The following is a 21,349-nucleotide window of genomic DNA, read 5'->3' on the forward strand; positions in this document are numbered from 1 at the left end:
GAGTGAGCACAGCTCATCACTCCCTCCTCTGTGAAACATGTTCACTCAGCATACCAGACACCCACCCACTCGTGATTCCCCGCCTATTTCAGTGGCCACTCCTTCCCAATCTCCTATGTTCCCTCCCCTCTGAATGACTACTAGGCATGCATCCAAACAAAGGGGTCAAGAAGTCGGTGAGACAGAGCCAAGTAAAGAGTGTTTTGAGAAGAGGGGAGGGAGTCACCAGCTTGTGTCACATGCAAATGACTGCTAGAGTAACAAGAGGGCAAGGACCAAGGGATTTGGCAAACATGGAGTCGTGGACGACACAGACCATAGAAATGGGTCGCTCCTAGAGGGAGGAATATAAGAAACACACACTTTCCAGGATCACTATAGGAAAAGTGCCTTCCTTCAGAAGAAACCATAAACACGATCCTTTCTTTTCCACATCAGAGGAGTTGTCAAGTACATGCCAAAGCCTGGGCATAACTAATTCCCAGACAGACTCGGGCTTTGCAGGCCAGGGGTGGGTTGGTGGTGGGAAGGAGAAAAAAGGTAGGAAAGGAGACATCAATACATTATGGGAGCAAAATGGCACCAATCTCTTTGCTTCAGGGTCACCCACATTGCTCACCCACTATCCTTCCCCCACAGGACTTTTTAGTACATTCCAGAAGCGCTTCACAATTGACAGCATAATGAATATTTATTACAATTATTTTAATTTAAAAAAATAAGCCTAAAACTCTCTGGGCAATAAGCTAAAATACAATAAAAAGCAGTATCATAGTGTTAGTGACGCACCTTGCTGGCATGCAGTGGTGCCCTCAGTTGCAGGCAAGGCTCTGCATTATTTCACACCACTTCCCCTTTTTCCAGAAGTCCCTACTGAAATGAGAGAAGAAACTGAGGCACAGAGGTAAAGGGACTGGCCCGCGGTCAGACTGCCAGGAGAAGCAGACAGGAACTGAGCCCAGAAAATCCTGATTGTTCTACCCTGGGTACAATTCTGTGGCTACTGCCCAGCAGGAGAAAAAGCCAGTGTCTTCTTCTAAGTGACCAGTAATATCCACCGTGGGGCCACAGAAAGTGTCACAGGAAGCGGCCCTGACTTGATGCCCAGTGATGTGGGCCAGAAGCCAGTCAACAGGACTCCCCTCTAGCTCCAGGGTCCCTCCCTCCCTTGTCTAAAACGAATAGCCCTCACTACAAAGCCCAACCCTCCTTGTGGAAAACCAGCTGTACAGCCTCGTTCACATCATTCACAATGTGGGACGCCTCCATGAGCCCTGGACTGAAGCTGAAGTCCCGGTGCCCATGGAATGGAGCCTCCACTGCATCCTGGGCGGGCCTAGTGGGCTCTGGGCCCTTGGGATTGTACACACCAGTGCACACCAGGATAGAGGCACAGCTCTGGGTTGCTGAGGGCCGCCGCTTCCACAAGCCATCGGCCCCCCGCTCCTCTGCCCCATCATGCTTCGCCATCTGCAGGTACTTGTGGAACAGGTTGGCACCGTAGACATCAGACATAGGGTTATCACTGGCAGGGGCAGCCATACCAGAAAAGGAAAGAACAGAAAACCCCAGTTCAGTGTTACAAAGCAAAGAGAGCAGAGGACAATTGTGGGACTAGTGTGTATTAGATACCGGGAAACAGGTGGGTGAGTAGGTAGGGAGGAAGGGCAGGGGAAGTCCGGAAGTGGTGAGGAGATGGAATAGCACTTACCCGATAGCATAGAGTTTCTGGATTGGGGCCGCCCAGCCCCGCCTCTCCGCCTGCTGCCGGATCAGGTCCTCTGCATACTGATAAGTGAGGACGCTGGGTTTGCCCATCAAGCCCTCGTATCTCAGCTCTTTGCCTGTCACTTTCCGGTAAATGGTTTCCAGGCACAGCAAAAAGGTGCCGTGGCCAAACCTGCCAGAGAAGAGAGCTCAGCAGCTCAGGCCTCCTTTCTCTGGCTCTAAGCAGGACCCTATACACCAACCTTTCCCTCCAACACCCTGTCGGTGACAGATAAAGTGAAATTACTTCTAGTAAGAATTACATCTATTACCTATCTTTATGACCTGCTGTTATCGACTAACATTTGTTGAACACTAGAGTGGCATATCACATTTAACTCTCAGAATAACCCCATGAGAGCTGTCATCATTTTCATTTCCAAGTGAGGAAACTGAGGCATACAGAGATTAAGTAACTTGCTCAAGGTGGTAGAGCTAGGATTACAACCCAGGCAGTCAGACTCCACAAACCTAAGTTTAAATTTGGCTTTAAATCTGTGGCAGATTACCGGTTGCCCTTCTCCCCTTTTCTTAGTGCCAGTTTTCAGCTCACCATACTGCAACTGGGTGTACAAAAGTATTCCCTTGCCTCCACTGCAGCTAGGTGTGCAGCCATGCGAGTAAGCTACAGCCAAAGAGTCCATGAGATCAGAAGTGCTGGGCTAAACCTCTAGGAAGTGTATAACTGGGGAGCAGGTACTCTTTTCGACCTTCCCCCACTCTTTGCTGCTGTCTGGCGGCTGGAGCTTAGGCAGACATTTGGGACCATGCTGTGAAGGGCTAAGGATCACACAGCAGGAAGACAGGAGGAGCCTATGTCCCAGACAGGTGTGACATTCACACAAGCCCTGGACTGCCTACCTCATTCTTCTCTTACATGAGAAAGGAACTTCTATCTTGTTTAAGACACTTTCAGGGGCTGGGATGCCTGGGTGGCAGTCGGTTAAGCGTCTGCCTTTGGCTCGGGTCATGATCCCAGGGTCCTGGGATTGAGTCCCGAATCAGGCTCCTTGCTCTACAGGGAGCCTGCTTCTCCCTCTGCTGCTCCCCCTGCTTGTGCTCTCTCTCTGACAAATAAATAAATGAAGTCTTGAAGGAAAAAAAAAGACACTTTCATTTTGGGTTTTCATCCCTGGCTGCTAAACCAAATCTTAACTGATACTGTCCAACATATTAAGGCTGTATTTCAGTGTCACTTATTTATATGATGAATTCTATTTTCAATTTTTAAATTAGTAAATGAAAATTAATCTTAAATCTGATTTATAAATTGAAATTTGCACCTTGCTATTCCATTCCAGCCTACATAGCCAAACTCCCCTCCCCTAGTGTCGGCACACCCTAACTGTAGGAAGAATACTTCAGAGAAAATATCTAACCTCAGGCTGCAGAAATATACGTTGTAAAGTAACAAGAGAACACCCTAACACCCATCTCTTTGGTGTTACTGAGTCTTGTGACCTGAGGCAGTGTTGGGCCTGCTGCCCTCTGTTGACGGATCACTCACACAGCCCACTGGGAATTAGTAGCAGGGAGAGAAAACTCTGGACCTTGGCCCTGCAGATAAGAGCAGCCAAACAGTACAGTAGCCACAGCTGCCCTTCCAGGAAGGCCCTCCACGGCTAGAGAGCCTACCTAACCATCAGAATAACTATTGCTCCTCCTGCCCCTCCATCTTAAGGGCAGGAGGAGACAAAGAGGGAAGGAACCAGTGCCACAGGGAGGAGGCAAGAAGGAACAGCTGTACTGCTAGGCCTCCGAAGTCATCCATTGTTTGGGCTCTAGACACAAAAAATAACATATTCTGGGGGCACCCAGCAGGCTGAATGTGTGGAGCACGCAATGCCTGATCTCAGGGTTGTGAGTTTGAGCCCCATGTTGGGGGCAGAGATTACTTAAAAAAATGTTTTAAATCTTTAAAAAAAAAAAAAAATAATAACATGTTCTGTTAAGATTCTGGAGAGCAGGGGCACCTGGGCTCAGTTGGTTGAGCATCCAACTCTTGGTTTCAGCTCAGGTCATGATCTTGGGGTCACGGGATTGAACCCCAAGTCGGGTCAGCGCGGAGTCTGCCTGAGATTCTCTCCCTCTCCTTCTGCCTCTGCCCCTCCCACTCATGCTCTCTCTTTCTCTCTAAATAAATAAATAAAATCTTAAAAAAGATTCTGGAGGGCAAAGGTCCTATGTTAAAGATCATCTCAACATATTTTCAGTGATCAGTCAGCTATACTTTTCATTTACTAATTAGTATGCAAAATAATCCCTTGAAAATCCTCCCAGAAGGCCAAGTTTCTGTGGCAAATACGGGGCCCTGTGACCGCCCAGAGTACCAGAATGATGGGAAGAAACTGTCAGCAGAACTGCCCAGGCAGCAGCTGGCAGTGGCCATGACGGTCAAGGCCAGGGACTCTGTGTCCTTACCTGGGCATCTTGGCTTCAGCCATCCAAAGGAGATCCATGTTGCTGGCCAGGACAGGGAGATGGGGATAAGGGGCCGTCGCCAGACCAGTCCCAGGGTTCCCATTGCTGAGAAGGACATCCATGATCAGCTGCAGGTTTGTCTCCCAGCGGACTGGCTCCCCAAGGAGAAGCACTCCTTTAAAGAGCAAAGGCATGGAGGTGAGGTTACCGGACACTCTGCCTGGCCTCTGTGGCAGAAAGGAGGAAGGTCCTCAGGAGGCCAGCTGATGCCAGCTGGTGCCACCCAACCACAGGCTCTTTCCCCACAGTACACACCCCTGGCAAGGGCACAGTTCCCAGAACCAGCCTTCAAAGATCCATTCACCCATTCACCCAGGGTAAACAAAGCCCAGGACGTGGGAAGGCACTTCCTAAAGGTTCCCATTTTCACTTGTATTCACCAGTACTTCACAGAAGAGGTTAAAACAAAGAAAACCAGCAGCCAAGTCTCAGGCCTGCTTCCTCCTGCCGACTAATGCTCTCCCAACCACCTCACCCACAAGTACCTGGCAAAGGGCTCGCCTTCCTCAGCCACTGCTCTCTCAGCCCCAGGGGCCAGTAAACCTAACAGCTAGGAGAGGAGGATCTAGAGTGACACAGACCTGCATTCCAAACCTGACTGTCCATTTTCCTTGTGATTGTGGGCAAATTACTTACCTTCTCTCTAAGCCTCAGCCTCAACTACATCATAACGATACCTACGATTGTTTAGGGTGAAAATGAGATATAATTAACCCATGTTGGACACCTAACACTCAACACATGGTAGCTGCCAATATCAGCTACAAGACCAGTGACTGGACCAAACCAGTGGTCTCAATGGGGGAGTACTGCCCCCTAGGGAGGTGTTCTAGAAACTGGAGGATGTATTTTAATTGTCACCATGACTGACAATTAGTGGCAAGGATCGTGGGAGGGGGCCACGAATGCTAGATGCTCAGGACAGTCCCGAACAATCAGAAACTGCCCCGTCTATTAACATTTGAGTACCCCATCTGACCTTCACATGGGTGAATAACCTGCTTATAAGTAATTGAGCCTAAGCCCTAATTTCATTCTACATGTAAACAAAAAGGTTTTAATAAACACCAATTTTCTAAAAATGCAACTATCATGTAAGTCAAGAGAAGACTGTACTTTATCTTTTCAAAAGTTTACCGGGGTGCCTGGGTGGCTCAGTTGGTTAAGCGACTGCCTTCGGCTCAGGTCATGATCCTGGAGTCCCTGGATCGAGTCCCGCATCGGGCTCCCTGCTCAGCGAGGAGCCTGCTTCTCCCTCTAACCCTCCCCGCTCTCATGTACTCTCTCTCTCTCTCTCATTCTCACTCTCTCAAATAAATAAATAAATCTTTAAAAAAAAAAAAAAGTTTACCAATAGTTGTTCCTTATATTGGAAAATCACTTCACCAATGACAATGCAGCCCCTAATTTCTGAGTCACCAATAAATAAAATACACCTATATCACACCTATAAACACACTTACATCAGTCTGCATTTGTAGCTGTAACATTCACGGTGATTCCATGTTTGGTATAATCATTTTACTACTTCATTATATCTTCCTGAATAATTATTTACATATTGAAATACACATTACCTTACTAAAAATTTTCCTTTTATTTCTCCCTATTACAATTAGAGCTTTATACTGAACTAGTAAATTTTTAATATACATATACAGAACAGTTGTATTATCTATGAATTTCATTGCAGGGCAGTTAAGGGGACATTACGGTATTTTTGTTACACAAGGGGGAACTGAGTTTAATGGAGCTGAGAAATGCTGGCCTATATTACCTCTGGGAGCCTTTCTATGCTAAGATTTTCTACACTTAACAATTTTTCTGGGGACTGGGTGGCTCAGTCGTTAAGCGTCTGCCTTCAGCTCAGGTCTTGGGTCCTGGGATCGAGTCCTGCATCGGGCTCCCTGCTCAGCAGGGAGCCTGCTTTTCCCGCTCCCACTCCCCCCCCCCCTTGTGCTCTCTCTCTCTCTCACTCTCTCTCTGAAATAAAATAAATAAAATCTTTAAAAAAAAATTATAAATAAATAAATAAATAAAAACAATTTCTCTGGAATAACAGAGCAAGTGATATGGGGAAGGAAAGATTAAAAACCAATGTCTCAGAGGTAGTGAGGGGCAGATCTGAGACTGGAACCCAGGTGACCAGATATCCAATGCCTGCAGCCACCCTACCAGTCTACAGGCAAACAGCTGCAAGAGAACAGCCTGGAGGACCGAAAGGAGAACTGCCCAGAGCCACACCTACACCAGCAGAGGCCCTCATTACCTTCAATGGCAGGGAAGTCGTTCCTTGGAAGGGGCTGGCAAGAAACAAAGAAAAGGCCCGTCAATGCCACAGTCACTGTCCACTACCAGACAACCACACAACTACATCATAACAAGTGGCAATAGAAAAGACACATTCTAGAGAGATCAAAGACCACCCCCATGATCTAGCCCAAGCCAAGGAGAAGCTGGATAGGACTGAGGAAGAAAATTCACAAAGAAAACTGAAGAGAGGGGCGCCTGGGTGGCTCAGCTGGTTGGACTTCTGCCTTTGGCTAGGGTTGTGGTCCCAGGGTCCTGGGATCGAGCCTCATGTCAGGTTCCCTGCTCAGTGGGGAGCCTGCTTCTTCCTCTCCCTTTGCCGCTCCCCCTGCTTGTGCTCTCTCTCTCTCCGTCAAATAAAGTCTTAAAAAAAAAAAAAGGAAAGAAAAGTGAAGAGAGAATGAGCAGGACTCTCACAGAACACGCTGAGGGAAGCCACATATGGAGGTCAGCCAAGAGAAAGGTCTGGTCAGCTGTCCCTCTCCAGTGAAGACAGGATGTGAGATATGGAACAAGCAAGAGTCTAGAATCAGGTAGCTAAGATGAAGGTGAGCCTATGGAGAAAAGGGAGGTCACCAGGGCACGATGGACCATTTCTCTTGATATGATATGAAGAGGCAAGAGCCTCCACTTTACCAATCCTCTGGGGTCTGTTCCTTCCCTAAACCATTAGTCTTGGCTCTACCACTAACCAGCTATGTGACCTGCAGTAGGTCACTTCCCCTGTGTGGGGCTCACTCTCTAAGCTGCCCTAAGAGCTGTTCCAACTCGGACATTCTGGTTCCCCACATAATTTGCATGGTCCTAGGAGGAGGCTTTTGAAGGCGAAGAAGTGCTCTGTTCAACTGGGAAGCTCTAGAGGAAGGAGGACTAAGGCTACATAAACAAACAAAAGTAAGCTTGTATGTTTATAACTGCATTTCCCCGCATTTTGACTGGTCTGACTTAGACTGCAGGCCATGGTGATAGAGAGTTCACATGAGGAAGAGGGGAGGCAAGGAAGGAGCCATCAAGAGCCAAGAAGTCATACTCTAAAGGATTAATGAGAGACCCTGTGACTAGTGATCAGAAGAGATAAGACATCAAACCAGTGGTTCAAATATGAGCCAAACCCAAAAGGAACACGGGCATACTCAGAATTGCCAGTTACTTTTATAAGCAAGCTGTTTCTCATAAGGACAGCTCTCCATAGCAAGCTTCAGGATAAAGGAGCAGCAATGATTAATTTCACTAAGGTTAATGATTTTCCCAAGCAACACTCAGAAAACCAGCTGGTAAAGGAGAAAACTCCTCATTGGAGATGCTAGGGCTTTGAAAGGAGTTCTCAGCTAATTACAAACAAGGCAAAAAGGAAAGCCCTCAGGAGCTTGTTGCTCCTCTGGCCATCCTTGTATATCTGGAGAACAAAATCCTTGGCCAGATGTGCCTCTCTAAGGTGGACAAGATGCAGCTCTCAGTGGGAGGGGTTGCAAGGCTAGTAAGAGGAACCCACATGGGAAACAAGAGGACAAAACTAAACATGAGACACCCAGGAGCATGAGCCTTATTACCGTGGTCTTCGGCCGCCGCTGGAGATCCACCATGTCAAGCACAGGAAAGGCCATCCGCAGCTCATCCACAGTAACCACATTCTCGAAGCCCAGTCTACAGCAAGGTCAGGGAAGCAAAGTTGGACAGTTCTGGGGGAAGATGCCTTTAAGGTGAGGGGAACCAACACAGTCCCAACCAAACTAGTGCACCCAATCCCCGGACAGGAGTGAAGCAGTGAGAGCCCAGACACAGCCCGGAAGGCCAACACCAATCCTGAACGTGCTGGCAAAGGGGCCATGACAACACAGGCATAGTAGGGATGCACCCTGCCACAGTGACGCAGCAGCAGGGTGCCAGGTCCCACGCTGGGCACTACCAGGGCACAAAGGCACGCAAGAATGTCTGGCCTCAAGGAGCTCGCCACATGCCCAGGGCCCATCTAAACCAGCAATCTGTGAACAGTGCTGGTTTTGAGGAGTTGAAAAGAGGAGATTTGTCACTGGCTGGTAGCTGGGCAGAGTCCAGGGAAGTCAGACTTGAGTTAACTCTTGAAGATGAGCCAGATTCAGACAGGATGGGGAGGCCATGAGGAGCAGAAAGCCAGTGCCAACCTTATCTCTCCAAGACCTGCCTCCATTTTTGTCCTCAATTCCCACTTAACAATCTTAACTGGACATGGTTTCAAATTACTTTCAAAATTAATCTCCTGAAAATGCTGCTTTTGTCAGATCACCCAATAGCAACAGAACCTGCAAAGATTCCCCGTGCCCTCATAAGTAAGCTCACTGGCCTCCTGCCTTCCCTTCCGAGGTGCCACTCCTCCTGTTCTCTCTTATTCCCCACCCTATCCCAATCTAAACTCCTGCTTCAGGGATCCTCACCTTTCCTTCTCTCTCCAGCCTCCTTAGCTCCTTCCCTGCACAGAAAACCTTAACCATAACCATCTCTGAGCCACACCACTCCATGACGCCACCAGTCACAGCCGCTCCCAGAGTGTTCCCTCCCCAATACCTGGGACTCTCAGAACCTATACTGTGCTTCTAAGTTTTCAGTCATATGCCATCTTTTTTTTTTTTTTTTTTTAAATGCAGATCCCTGCTGGGCTTGATGTCTAGGCTTGGGAATCCGCTTTTTTCTTAGAGAGAGAGTGGTGGGGGTTGCAGAGGGACAGGGGAGAGAGAAACTCTTAAGCAGACTTTGTACCCAGCATGGAGCCCAATGCGAGGCTCAATCTCATGACCCTGAGATCCCGACCTGAGCCGAAATCAAGAGTCGGACCTTTATCGACTGCGCCATTCAGGCACCCCAATCATATGCCATCTTAAATACTCCTTTATCCTTTGTGGGTGTGTTACTCCTGCCTCTCGTATGAACCCTTTGATGAAGACAGAGTCCCACGTGCTGTTCTTGGTCCCCATCGCCCCTAAAGAATGTGCAGCATGGGGCTGGTTCCCAGGAAGTGCTCAACACAGGTCTGCCAAATGAGCAAATGAATGTGCTACTTGAGAACAAGCAACAACTCTTCTGCCTCTTGAGTGTGCACAGACCCACAGGTTCACTGTGGATACTTAATATTAGCTGAGAAGTTGATTGAGCACGCTGAGCAACAGTGCTAGAGCAGTGGTTCCAAACCTAATTAGAGAATCACCTAGTCTTCTAACGTACAGACTGCTGATTTTTCTCTCAGACCTAGTGAACCAAGAATCTGTAATTTAAGCTCCCCAGGAGGTTCTGATTCAGTGGGCTGACTTTTTGGAAACTCTGGCACCAGGACTGGCCATACCTGGGAGCCAGTCCCTCCCTCGAGAGCCCCACTATGTATCCCTTAAGCCCTGGCACTGTGCAGCCAGCACACCTCATTATGGCCCTGTCCACACACCCCCCAGCCATGGGAGAAAAACTCCAGCCCTGCCCCCTCCTCTTCAGCCAGAACAAGCAGCACCGAAAGGATACACTCGGGCATTTTCCACCAGGGGCCCCTGCCCAGACACCAGCATCCGCTTGTTGTGATATTGTGAGAAAAGCTTCATGGGACTGTGAGAAAGAATGACTTGGTCCGGCTCCACCTGTAGGGACGTCAAAAGACAGAAGAAAACAGAGGAAACACAAAGTTGATGGAAAATAATGGGGAGACGGGTGGCTTCTTTCACTTAGGAAGGGAAAAACTGCCCAGAAAAAAAAAGTGGGGAGCCCTTTCTGGCACCCAACACTTCTAGACACTACCCAAACAGGTGTGAGAAGAACCTGTCTCATTTGGCTCTTGCCACAAAAAACGAACAAGCAGGAAATGCCATCAGTCGTGGGTTCTGACCATTCACCAATCCTATTCTGCTCAGTTCCTCCATCTGGAGACCTCAGGGTTTATGGGCATGTTCTTTGTCAGTCACAGAAATATGCCTCTGACTTTCTGTTTTCAATTCTACTTAAAGACTTAGCTTTTGGCTGGGGGGTGGGACGGGTGCACCTGGGTGGCTCAGTCGTTAAGGGTCTGCCTTCAGCTCAGGTCATGATCCCAGGGTCCTGGGATCAAGCCCCACATCGGGCTCCCTGCTCGGCAGGAAGCCTGTTTCCCCCTCTCCCACTCCCCCTGCTTGTGTTCCCTCTCTCACTGTGTCTCTCTCTCAAACAAAAAAAATCTTAAAAAAAAAAAAAAAAAAAAGACTTAGCTTTTTAACATTTATAGTACTAATTCCAACGATGCAGCCAATACTCAAAATGTTTTTGGAACCCTCTTCAGAAACCACAGAAAGGAACCAGTTGTACACCTTTGTTCTGCATTCACCCCCAAGCAGTGTTACCCAGTCAATCAGCCACTTTATTTACTCTTCTGGTTCCAAAGGGCTCTTTCGAAGAACTCAATCCCCCTTAATAAAGAAGGATGTGTCAACGCTGATATACCACATGGAACTGCAAGTGGGTGAAGAGGGACTGCTTTTCAGGGACAATGCTCATTCAGATATGTACCTCTTATTTATGAGAAACAAAGGCTATTATCTCAGAGTCCCACCAGGTATATAGATAGAGAGAAAAATGTGACCCTCACTTTCCAGGGACTGACGATCCAAAAGAGACAACCCTGATGCCCAGAAAAGAAATGGATACAAAGAGAGCAGATTGATACTGCCAAATCCATGGGCAGAATTTTTGTGCTTGAGGTGAAGTGATACATAAAAAATGCTCCTGCTGTAAGACTCTACTCATGAGGCTAGGCTTGAGCTTTGAGTTATTTTCTACTACTGACCCAGCAGGCCATGCCCTAGGGCTTATCAACACTGTACCCCAACCCAGGAAAGGCAGCTTAGTCAGAGTTGGAATGGGCGTTCCACTGGCAACCAGCTCTTTGGGCTCCCATTTCTCTGGTGCCTCCTTACCTTGAACCCCAGCAGGGCTGACAGCTCCTGAGCTTTGCTGTGTTGTAAGATATTCCCAGCATTCGTGACAAAGACCACAGGCACCCGCAGCTGCCCACGAGCATTCACCAGCCTGCGGAACGCTTCCAGAGCAGCAGGGATCACTCTGTGACCCCGCACCAGCACTCCATCAATGTCCAACAGGAACCCAAAAGTGGGTGGGCTCTGCACAGAAGGAAGAGAATCCCCACAGCCTGATTCAAGAGGCAAAGGGGAAGAAGGAAAAGACCCTCACAACAAGGGGTGCCACATTATCCCCAGGTCACCCAGAGCTTTGAACAGAAAATGAGGACATGGGATTTCTGATAGGGCAAATCCATCTATAACAAAGAATTAGTCCCTCTTCATGTATTTTTAAGCATGTAACTATTTGGTTAAAACTATCTTCACATAATTAATATAAAAGAATTTTTTAAATGGGAAGTAGAGAAATTCAAAAACATCCCAGGACTTTAACATGACTGATGTTGTTTCTTCTTTTTCTATTCTTTTGTCACATAGACAACTACACCTTACGTGTTCACTTTCTCATCTTGTTGTTTGACACTCATATATTTTTATATGTCACAACAGCCTTCATAATCTTTCACAGTTTTATTACAACAACACACACGGAGTTTTAAGAAAAAAACCCATTTGCTACAGATATTTAAAAAAATTTAAATTTCTTGCCTCCTTCCACCCAGTGCTATTTCCTCTCTTATAGATGTCCAGAAACTGTGTGGATAGATAGTAATAATTTTTATCTGTTAACTAACACACAAACAGTATTATATTATACTTTCTTTTCCATCTGACCTTTTTTAAGATAGTATCTCTTAGTTATCTTTCCATATCAATATACAGAGCTCTTTCTAAACATCATTTCTGACTACATATTTCTGAGTGAATATTCCACTAACATTATATTTCCCCTATTTTGGACACTTACGTTTTCCTACTTTTTCACTACTATAAATAATGCTATAAGGAACTTCTTCATGCTTACTGATTTTTCCCTTAAGCTAGATTCTTAAAAGCAGGAGTAACAAGACAAGAGAGTGCAAACATTTTAATAATGTAACACCTTTTGACAAACTGTTTTCCAAAAACATGTACCAATTTACATGGCCACTGTTAACACACTTTATCCTTGCCCATACTGATTTTCACATGTATCAAAGAGTTTGTTAATTATCAAACATCTTGTTAATTTAAAGGTTTAAAAAAATGGTATCTCAGGGCGCCTGGGTGGCTCAGTCATTGGGTGTCTGCCTTCGGCTCAGGTCATGATCCCAGGGTCCTGGAATCGAGCCCCCACATCGGGCTCCCTGCTCCACGGGAGGCCTGCTTCTCCCTCTCCCACTCCCCCGCTTGTGTTCCCTCTGTCGCTGTGTCTCTCTCTGTCAAATAAATAAATAAAATCTTTAAAAAGAAAAAAAGTGGTATCTCATTTCACTCTGCATTTCTTGGGACTTATAAAGTTGAAAACTGTCCTTTTTTTTAAGTTTTGTGTTTTTTTTTAGTAACCTCTTCCCCCAACATGGGGCTCAAACTCATGACCCCAAGATCAAGAACTGCATGCTCCACTAAGCCTGCCAGGCACTCTAAACACTGTCTTTTTTTTTTTTAAAGATTTTATTTATTTATTTGTCAGAGAGAGCACAAGCAGGGGGAGTGGCAGGCAGAGGCAGAGGGAGAAGCAGGCTCCCCGCAGAGCAGGGGGAGCCCAATGTGGGACTCGATCCCAGGACCCCGGGAACATGACCCAAGCCGAAGGCAGTCACTTGACCAACTGAGCCACCCAGGCGCCTTTTTTTTTTTTTTTTAAAGATTTTATTATTTGACAGAGAGACACACAGAAAGAGAGGGAACACAAGCAGGGGAGTGGGAGAGGGAGAAGCAGGCTTCCCGCAGAGCTGGGAGCCCAACATGGGGCTTGATCCCAGGACCCTGGGATCATGACCTGAGCCGAAGGCAGATGCTTAACGACTGAGCCACCCAGGCATCCCTAAACACTGTCATTTTTAAAAAAAAAAAAAAAGATTTTATTTATTTATTTGAGAGAGAGCAAGCAAGTACATGAGCGGGGGGAGGGGCAAAGGGAGAGGGAGAAGCAGGACTCCCAGGGAGCCTGATACAGGGCTCAATCCCAGGACCCTGAGATCACGACCTGAGCTGAAAGCAGACACTTAACGGACTGAGCCACCCAGATGCCCCTAAACACCGTCCTTTTTATAAAAAAAATTCATTCCAGGGGCACATGGCCGGTTCAGTCTTACTCAGTCAAGAGCAAGCAACTCTTGATCTTGGGGTGGTGAGTTCAAGCCCCATGTTGGGGGAAGAGATTACTTAATAAAAATTTGAAAAAAAAAAGTTTAGGGGTACCTGGGTGGCTCAGTCAGATAAGCATCTGGCTTTTGGTTTCACTCCGCAGTCAGTGGGGAGTCTGCTAGAAATTCTCTCTGTCCCTCTCCCTCCTTTCCCTCCCCCTGCCCTCACCCCCACTCTCTCAAATAAATCTTTAGGAAAAAAAGTTTAAAAATAAATACAAATAAAAAATTCATTCCAATTCTTACTAACATATAAGATTTTTTTTCAAATTTCAAAATAATTCAACCTAACCTGTTTGTTATTTTCCTTTTGTTGGTGCCCAATAGGTCAAGCCATTGTTACTGCATACACCTACTCTATTCATAGGGCTCTGTCTGTGAGGAGCAAGTGCTCCAGGCCCTGCATTTTTCAGCTGGGGTCAAAGAAAAAGCAACCAGTCTAAGAAACAATTAAACCCACAAAACTGCAGCATTTTCACAAGTGCAAATCAATTTCTGAGTACTTGAACTCTCAGTAAATAAACAGAATTAAACAAAAGTAGTTTCTTAGAAGAGAATTTTGAGCTAGGCAATGGAAGAGTTAAATACATGCCTTCATTTAACAAGTATCTATTGAGAGCCTGATGAGCACCAGACCACACAAGCAGCCAGAAGTAGCCTCCATCTACACAGATCAATGGGGAAGACAAATAAGCAGCCACAGGACAGTCTGCACTGAGTGCTACATTAGGAGATGAGGGGAAGTAAGGCACCCTAAGAGCTTTAATGAGGGGTACCTAACCTGGAGGAGGTGGCGAAGGCTAGCCATCCTAGGTCTCATAGGCCAATTTAAGGAGTTTGAAACAGGAAAGTGACATCATATCAGACCTGCACTGTAGAAAAATCTTGGCTGCAAAGTCAAGATTGAGTGAACTGAAGAGTCAAGTTGAAGACCAGTTGGGACCAACTACAATCTAAGACAGAGATGATGGTGGCTTTAACTAAGTCTTACTTTTTTTAAAAAAAAAGGACAGTGTTTAGTGGCAACAAGAATGGTAAGAAGGGGGCAGGTTATACACAGAAGCAGAACAGCCAGGACCTGGTAACAACAGGATGCAGGGCCGAGGGAGGGAGGGGCCACAGGGACCCCCATACCTTTTTTTTTTTTTTTTTGGCTTGGGACCCTGGGAGGGTGGATGCTGGTATTACTCACTGACCCAAGAAACTCTAGAGGGGCAGCAGCTGGGAGGTCAGAGAGGGCAGAAGATATATCCCACTTTGGACCTGTCAGACATACAAGTGGAGACATCAGCACTGAACAGAAGGTCCTGGAGATGAAAATTCAGTAGCGCTCTGCTCTTAGAGAATAGCTGAAACTTGGGAAGGAAGAGAAGAGCCTGAGAAGCACAAGCAGAGTAAGAGCAGAAGCAAGAACTGGAAGAACATCACCATTTAAGGAACGGCCACCTAAGAGTCACCAGCAAAAGAATGAGGAGCAACAGTCAGTATGAGGAGGAAAATCAAGAGGGTGTGGGGTCAAGGAAGCTGAGGGATAAGTTTCTGGAACAAGTAAACTAGGAATGGAGTGACTGTAGAGTAATGATCCCATCTCCCCTCCGCTGACAGGGCCCTCCCCCCCAGGGAGGCAGTCTTCCAGCTCCTTCATGCTAGCTTGTGCACAGGACCTTTCAGCTTTCGACAATGGCAGCTTTGGCGCCAAGTCAGAGGTGGGAAGGGGCCCTGGAAAAATAGAAGGGAAAGCAACTCAAATCAGCAAGACAGAAATTCTGACCACCAGCAAACACAACTGCCAGGGAGAAACTTGTCAAATCCCACATGCTGAAGGGAAATAACTAAACAGTGTCTCTACTCTTGGCTCCAAAGGCTGATCCTGTTGCACTGGATCTGAGTAGATGGGTAGACTGTACTGAGCTCTGAGCTGGACATATAACAAAAGTATGCTTACTTAATCCTTGTACCAACCCTCTGGGGGTGGGTGTCATTATCTCCAACTGACATTACCTGGCAAAAGGGGCCTGGTTTATACATAATGTGCAATATGGATTCACTGGATAATCTGACTGGATGAATAAGAAACCAAATTCAGAGAGAAGAACTAGTCAAAGGTAATCCGTTCACAAGTGCTCCATCCAGATGTCAGCCTTAAACTGAGCTGTGGCAAAGTCAGAGCTCATTCAGTGGCCCCCCAGGGCAGCAAGCACCTCAGAGTAAGGAAGGGATTCAAGAGGTACCAAGAGATCTATGTTGGAACATGCTGTTGCCGCACCTCCTGCCAGGCCCCAGCCATGTGAGTTTGTGTTCTTCTCAGTGTGCTCATTCACCAGATGGTCCTCAAGGTGTTCTGGAGCCCCTCCCTCTTCCTCAACAAACCCCACTAGAATGGGGGTCCTAACCAGGGGCCCATGGATAGATTTCAGAGTGGCTATAAAACCCCTTAAAACTCTATGTGCATTTTTCCTGGGGAAAGGATCTATGGCTCTTTTCTGATTTTATCATTTTATTCTTCTCAAAGAGAATAACTGCACAGGTCCAGAGGGAGGAGGGGTATGATTTTCCCACCCCTGGCACAGTGCTTAAACTCCCGTAGGTACTCAACAAAGGTTGACTGAATGTTGAAGGACCCATAGGATGAAAGCTCAGCCCTCAGGTAAGGGCGACCTTTCCCCTCAGGCACTTCCTGACCACCAAATCCCTTCCCAAGGGAAAACAGTTGGTTACCCTTAGAAAACAGGTCCCTCTGGAGGCAAGGATTATGTTGTTCTAGAGCATGGTCTGCCTTCTTTCTTGTACTACACGGACACACAGCATACTGTTCTGAAAGCTTACATGTAAAACTCATATACCCATAATTTTGAGACACTCAGGGACATTTTAAGGACAGGATTTTAAGTTACATTAAGGGATTACTAATGTTAGGTATGACAACAGCATTGTAGTTATGTTTAAAATGTCATTTTTCTTAGAGGTACATATAGAAGAATTTAGGGGTTAAGTGACAAGAAATCTGCCATTCATTTTAAAATCTTACAGCTGGGAAAAAAAGGGGGGAGGGGAGAGACAAGCAAAGCAAGTGTGGCAAAATGTCAATAACTGGTGAATCTGGATTCATAATATTATTCTGTTTTTGGATTTTTGAAAACTTAGCATAGTTTTAAAAAATAAGATGTCTCATTTGTGCTGATGGCTACAAAATTTAACCATACAGTTTTAATGGTCTTAGTGGCCATGTCCTAAATAGTCACAAATCTTGCTCTCTTAGAAATAAGAATCCACAGGGGCGCCTGGGTGGCTCAGTTGGTTAAGCGCTGCCTTCGGCTCAGGTCATGATCCTGGAGTCCCGGGATCGAGTCCCGCATCGGGCTCCCTGCTCAGCAGGGGGTCTGCTTCTCCCTCTGCCCTCTTCCCTCTCGTGCTCTCTGTCTCTCATTCTCTCTCTCTCAAATAAATAAATAAAATCTTTAAAAAAAAAAAAAAAGAAAGAAGAATCCACAGCCCCTGCTACTTAAAACATGAAGGTTTTCAGGACAACTTAGCAATAACCTTAAGGCTCCCTCATCTTTAACTATATAAATGAGTAATCATATACCTCCAATCCTCAGGTGAATGCATATAGAGAAATCAGGCACCCAGCAACAAGAAAGTAAAGATGCAAGTCAACTGTAATAAATGTGCCACACTACCACCAAGATATTAGTAATACAGGAAACTGGGGGGAGAGGGCGTATATATAGGATTTCTCTATACTTTCTCTTCAATCTGTCTTTACCAATGCTCTAAAAAATAAAGTTTATTAATTTTTTTAAGTGAAGGTACCTAGACAAAGAGAAAGAGGCTTTTTCTCCTCACTTTTTTTCATTTTTCTTTTCATTCTCTTCTGTATCTGTATTCTGATTTTTCTTCTTTATCACTTGGATTTTTAAAAACCTCATCCTGGGTATTAAGCCAGATCTTCTAAGTAAAGTTCCTATCTATGGCAGTGATAAAATGTGTGATTTTTTTTTTTATTTATTCATTTGAGACACAGAGATACAGAGAGAGAGAGAGAGAGAGGGAGAGAACATGAGCAGGGAGAGAGGCAGCGCGAGAGGGAGAAGCAGGCTCCCTGCTGAGCAGGAAGCCCGATGCGGGGCTCGATCCCAGGACGCTGGGATCATGACCTGAGCCGAAGGCAGACGCTTAACCATCTGAGCCACCCAGGCGCCCCAAAATGTGTGATTTTAAGATTAGTTTGAAGTGGGGGCGCCTGGGTGGCTCAGTTGGTTAAGTGACTGCCTTAGGCTCAAGTCATGATCCCAGGATCCTGGGATCGAGTCCCACATCGGGCTCCCGGCTCAGTGGGGAGCCTGCTTCTCCCTCTGACCCTCTCCCCTCTCATGCTGTCTCTCTCTCTCTTTCAAATAAATAAATAAAATTAAAAATTTAAAAAAAAAAGGTTAGTTTGAAGTGAAAGGACTACTAAGATGTTCCTTTGTGTTTTTGCTTCTTAATTGTAATTAGTTTGGTAGGTTTTCAACAACAGCATTAGAACTATTGTCTACTTTACTGTCTACTCCATCCACTTCCACATTTAAGAGAACTTACTATGTGCTAGTCACTGTGCAAAGTACCCTACATATATCACAAAAAGTACCCTACACTGCACAGTAAGTAATATCCTCAATACATAGATGGAGAAATTGAAGCTTAGAAAGCAAAGTAATTTGCCTTAAGTCAAACAGGACAGGTAGGATTCAGTTCTAAAGCTAGTACTCTGGAGATGAACCATGAGAGACGATGGACTCTGAAAAACAAACTAAGGGTTCTAGAGGGGAAGGGAGTGGGAGGATGGGTTAGCCTGGTGATGGGTATTAAAGAGGGCCCGCTGTATGGAGCACTGGGTGTTATGCGCAAATAATGAATCATGGAACACTACATCAAAAACTAATGATGTAATGTATGGTGATTAACATAACATAATAATAAAAAATAAAAAGCTAGTACTCTGAAATGCTGTGCTATGCTACATCCCTTTCTTCCCTTTTCCTACTCTATCAGAAAGTCACTTGGTGGGGCGCCTGCGTGGCTCAGTCGGTTAAGCATCTGCCTTTGGCTCAGGTCATGATCCCAGGGCCCTGGAATCGAGTCCCGCATCGGGCACCTTTCTCGCCAGGGAGCCTACTTCTCCCTCTGCCTGCCGCTCCCCCCCGCTTGTGCTCTCTCACTCTCTCTCTCTCTGTGACAAATAAATAAAATCTTAAAAAAAAAAGAAAGAAAGTCACTTGGAAATATCTCAGGACCTGCAAAAATGCTAAAGTCAATACAATAGTTATAAATGACAGCAAAGTCCTTTCCACAACATATTTTCGTTCCATGCTTCCAGTGTGGCCACTTTTAGCTCTGTGACACTGGTCAAGTCACTTAACTTCTTTGACTCTTAGCTGCTCCATATCCAAAATGGTAACAAGTGATAACATAGCTGTTAAGAGCTAGAACTCTAGCACCAGACTGCCCTGGATTCCAGGATTCTACCACTGACCAGCTGTATGCCCTTGGGAAAGCTGCTTAACCTCTCTGTGCTTCAGTTCCTCCATCTGTAAAATGGAATAACAGTACCTACTTCATAGAGTTGTTATGAAAAGTGTACAAATTAATAATTGTGAAGTGTCAGGGCGCCTGGGTGGCTCAGTTAAGCGTCTGCCTTTGGCTCAGGTCATGATCCCAGGGTCTGGGATGGAGCCCCGCATCAGGCTCCCTGCTCCGCAGGAAGCCTGCTTCTCCCTCTCCCACTCCCCCTGCTTGTGTTCCCTCTCTCGCTGTGTCTCTCTCTGTCAAATAAATAAAAGATTTAAAAAATAATAATAATAATAATTGTGAAGTGTCTGGCACAAAGTAAGTGCTTATGTGTTTTTAAAAATAAAGTTATCAAAGAGTTACTGTGAAAGCACTATAAAAATGTACTATTATTACATACAGAAATTGATTTTAGAAAACGAAGTTATCCTTTAAAAAAAAAAAAAAGACAAATGGCCCAGAGGAAAGTGAGGGTAACAGATTTGCCCACCTGGTTTAGAGTGCTGGCACAGTCGTCCCCCCACTGTTTGACCTTACAAAGAAAAGTAATTAAAAACTTGACTCCAAGCTTCAGCTTCCTTACTACAGGGTTAAATCTACCTCCAAAGTTGCTGAGAGAATTATCATCACTTAAGTACCTGGCACAAATTAGGGACCCTGCGCCAGTTCTCTTCCTCTCGCCCCCCAGATCTTCCACGTAACAGCTGCTCATTATGAGTAAGGCTCACAAGCGAATGGGACCAAAATAAAAAGCCCGCACAAAACCACTTTCATCTCTGGGCTGTCCATTTATAGGTGCAGTCCATCGCGAAATCTCCAAATTTCTTTCAAATGTAGCTGAAAATCAGGGGCGCCTGCGTGGCTCAGTCGTTAAGCGTCTGCCTTCGGCTCAGCTCACGATCCCAGCATTCTGGGATCGAGCCCCGCATCGGGCTCCCTGCTCCGCGGGAAGCCTGCTTCTCCCTCTCCCGCTCCCCCTGCTTGTGTTCCCTCTCTCGCTGTGTCTCTATTTGTCAAATAAATAAATAAAATCTGAAAAAAAAATGTAGTTGAAAATCAAAACCGAAAGACTCTCATCCTGAAAAATCACAGAGGAAGTGCAGGAATCATACCCTGACCGGGAAAATAGGAACACAGAAACTGCAGAGTAACTTTGGAGACGAAAAACAGCGAGCGGCGAAGAAATCCTGGTGCGCGTTTTGGGCTTGTTTTGTTCATTCTCTAGCTGAAGTAACTTTTCATCCAGGCCGAAGGCATGACAAACTCCCTGACTGAGGGGGAGGCAGGGCGTGCTAGGGACACTCGTGCTCAGGGCAAGAACGAAACGCACTTGAGATCAGTGGCCTGTTCCAGGAGCAACCCCGCCCGCGGCCCCTCCCTCCCCACGGCTCCGGCCCCACCCCCAGCCCTGAGGACCTGCTCGGCAGGAACTCCGGCGTTCTCACCTGTGCGGCGTCCACAGAGCAGCCTCTCCCAGGGCAGGGCCCCGGGAGCCCCAACGACGCGCGCGCTGCCCGCCACCAGAGCCCCCGCGCCGCACGGACCGCCGCGAGGTAGCGGAGAACAGCCATTCAGCCGCCCGTCGCGCGCACGTGCAGACAGCACCAGCCCGGGTCCGTGGCCCCGCCCTCGCCGCACAGCCAGTCAGCAGCCGGGGAGCGCTCGGGCCGGGCGGCGCCCGAGGCATTTCGGAAGTTGTAGTCCCACATCCGTGTCCCGGAGCCCTGCCCGGCGCAGGGCATGTTAGGCCCGGGGTCTAACAGGGCTCTGAGTCAAGCAGGGCGCGGGGTCAAGCAGGGCGCTGGGGGAGGCTGGGGCCGGGGCCGGGAACCGGCCGGATGCAGAAGGTTCTTGCCCCGCGAGCCAGGGATGAGGGGTGGAGGGTGGGGCGGGTGAGGTTCCTGTTGGAGGGGAGAGAGGCAGGCAAGGTCCCGCCTCTTTAGTAGACGGAGACTTGAGGTACGCAGGCCAGTGTGCACGGACTCTGTA

At 46.8% G+C, this 21,349-nt stretch overlaps 1 protein-coding gene across 1 annotated transcript; it reads right to left on the minus strand.

Annotated features, from left to right (window-relative positions):
* Positions 1–610: 610 nt before the first annotated feature.
* On the minus strand, positions 611–20,931 carry HDHD5 (haloacid dehalogenase like hydrolase domain containing 5). Its single transcript, XM_021690412.2, has 8 exons — positions 20,806–20,931; positions 11,460–11,663; positions 10,042–10,154; positions 8,109–8,202; positions 6,518–6,551; positions 4,189–4,363; positions 1,712–1,900; positions 611–1,525 (listed from the first exon to the last, which is right to left on the minus strand). The coding sequence occupies exons 1-8, from the start codon at positions 20,929–20,931 to the stop codon at positions 1,192–1,194; spliced, it is 1,269 nt and encodes a 422-aa protein (XP_021546087.1). The 3' UTR covers positions 611–1,191.
* Positions 20,932–21,349: the final 418 nt, after the last annotated feature.

Source organism: Neomonachus schauinslandi, chromosome 5, assembly GCF_002201575.2.
Source record: "Neomonachus schauinslandi chromosome 5, ASM220157v2, whole genome shotgun sequence".
NCBI classification, from domain to species: domain Eukaryota; kingdom Metazoa; phylum Chordata; class Mammalia; order Carnivora; family Phocidae; genus Neomonachus; species Neomonachus schauinslandi.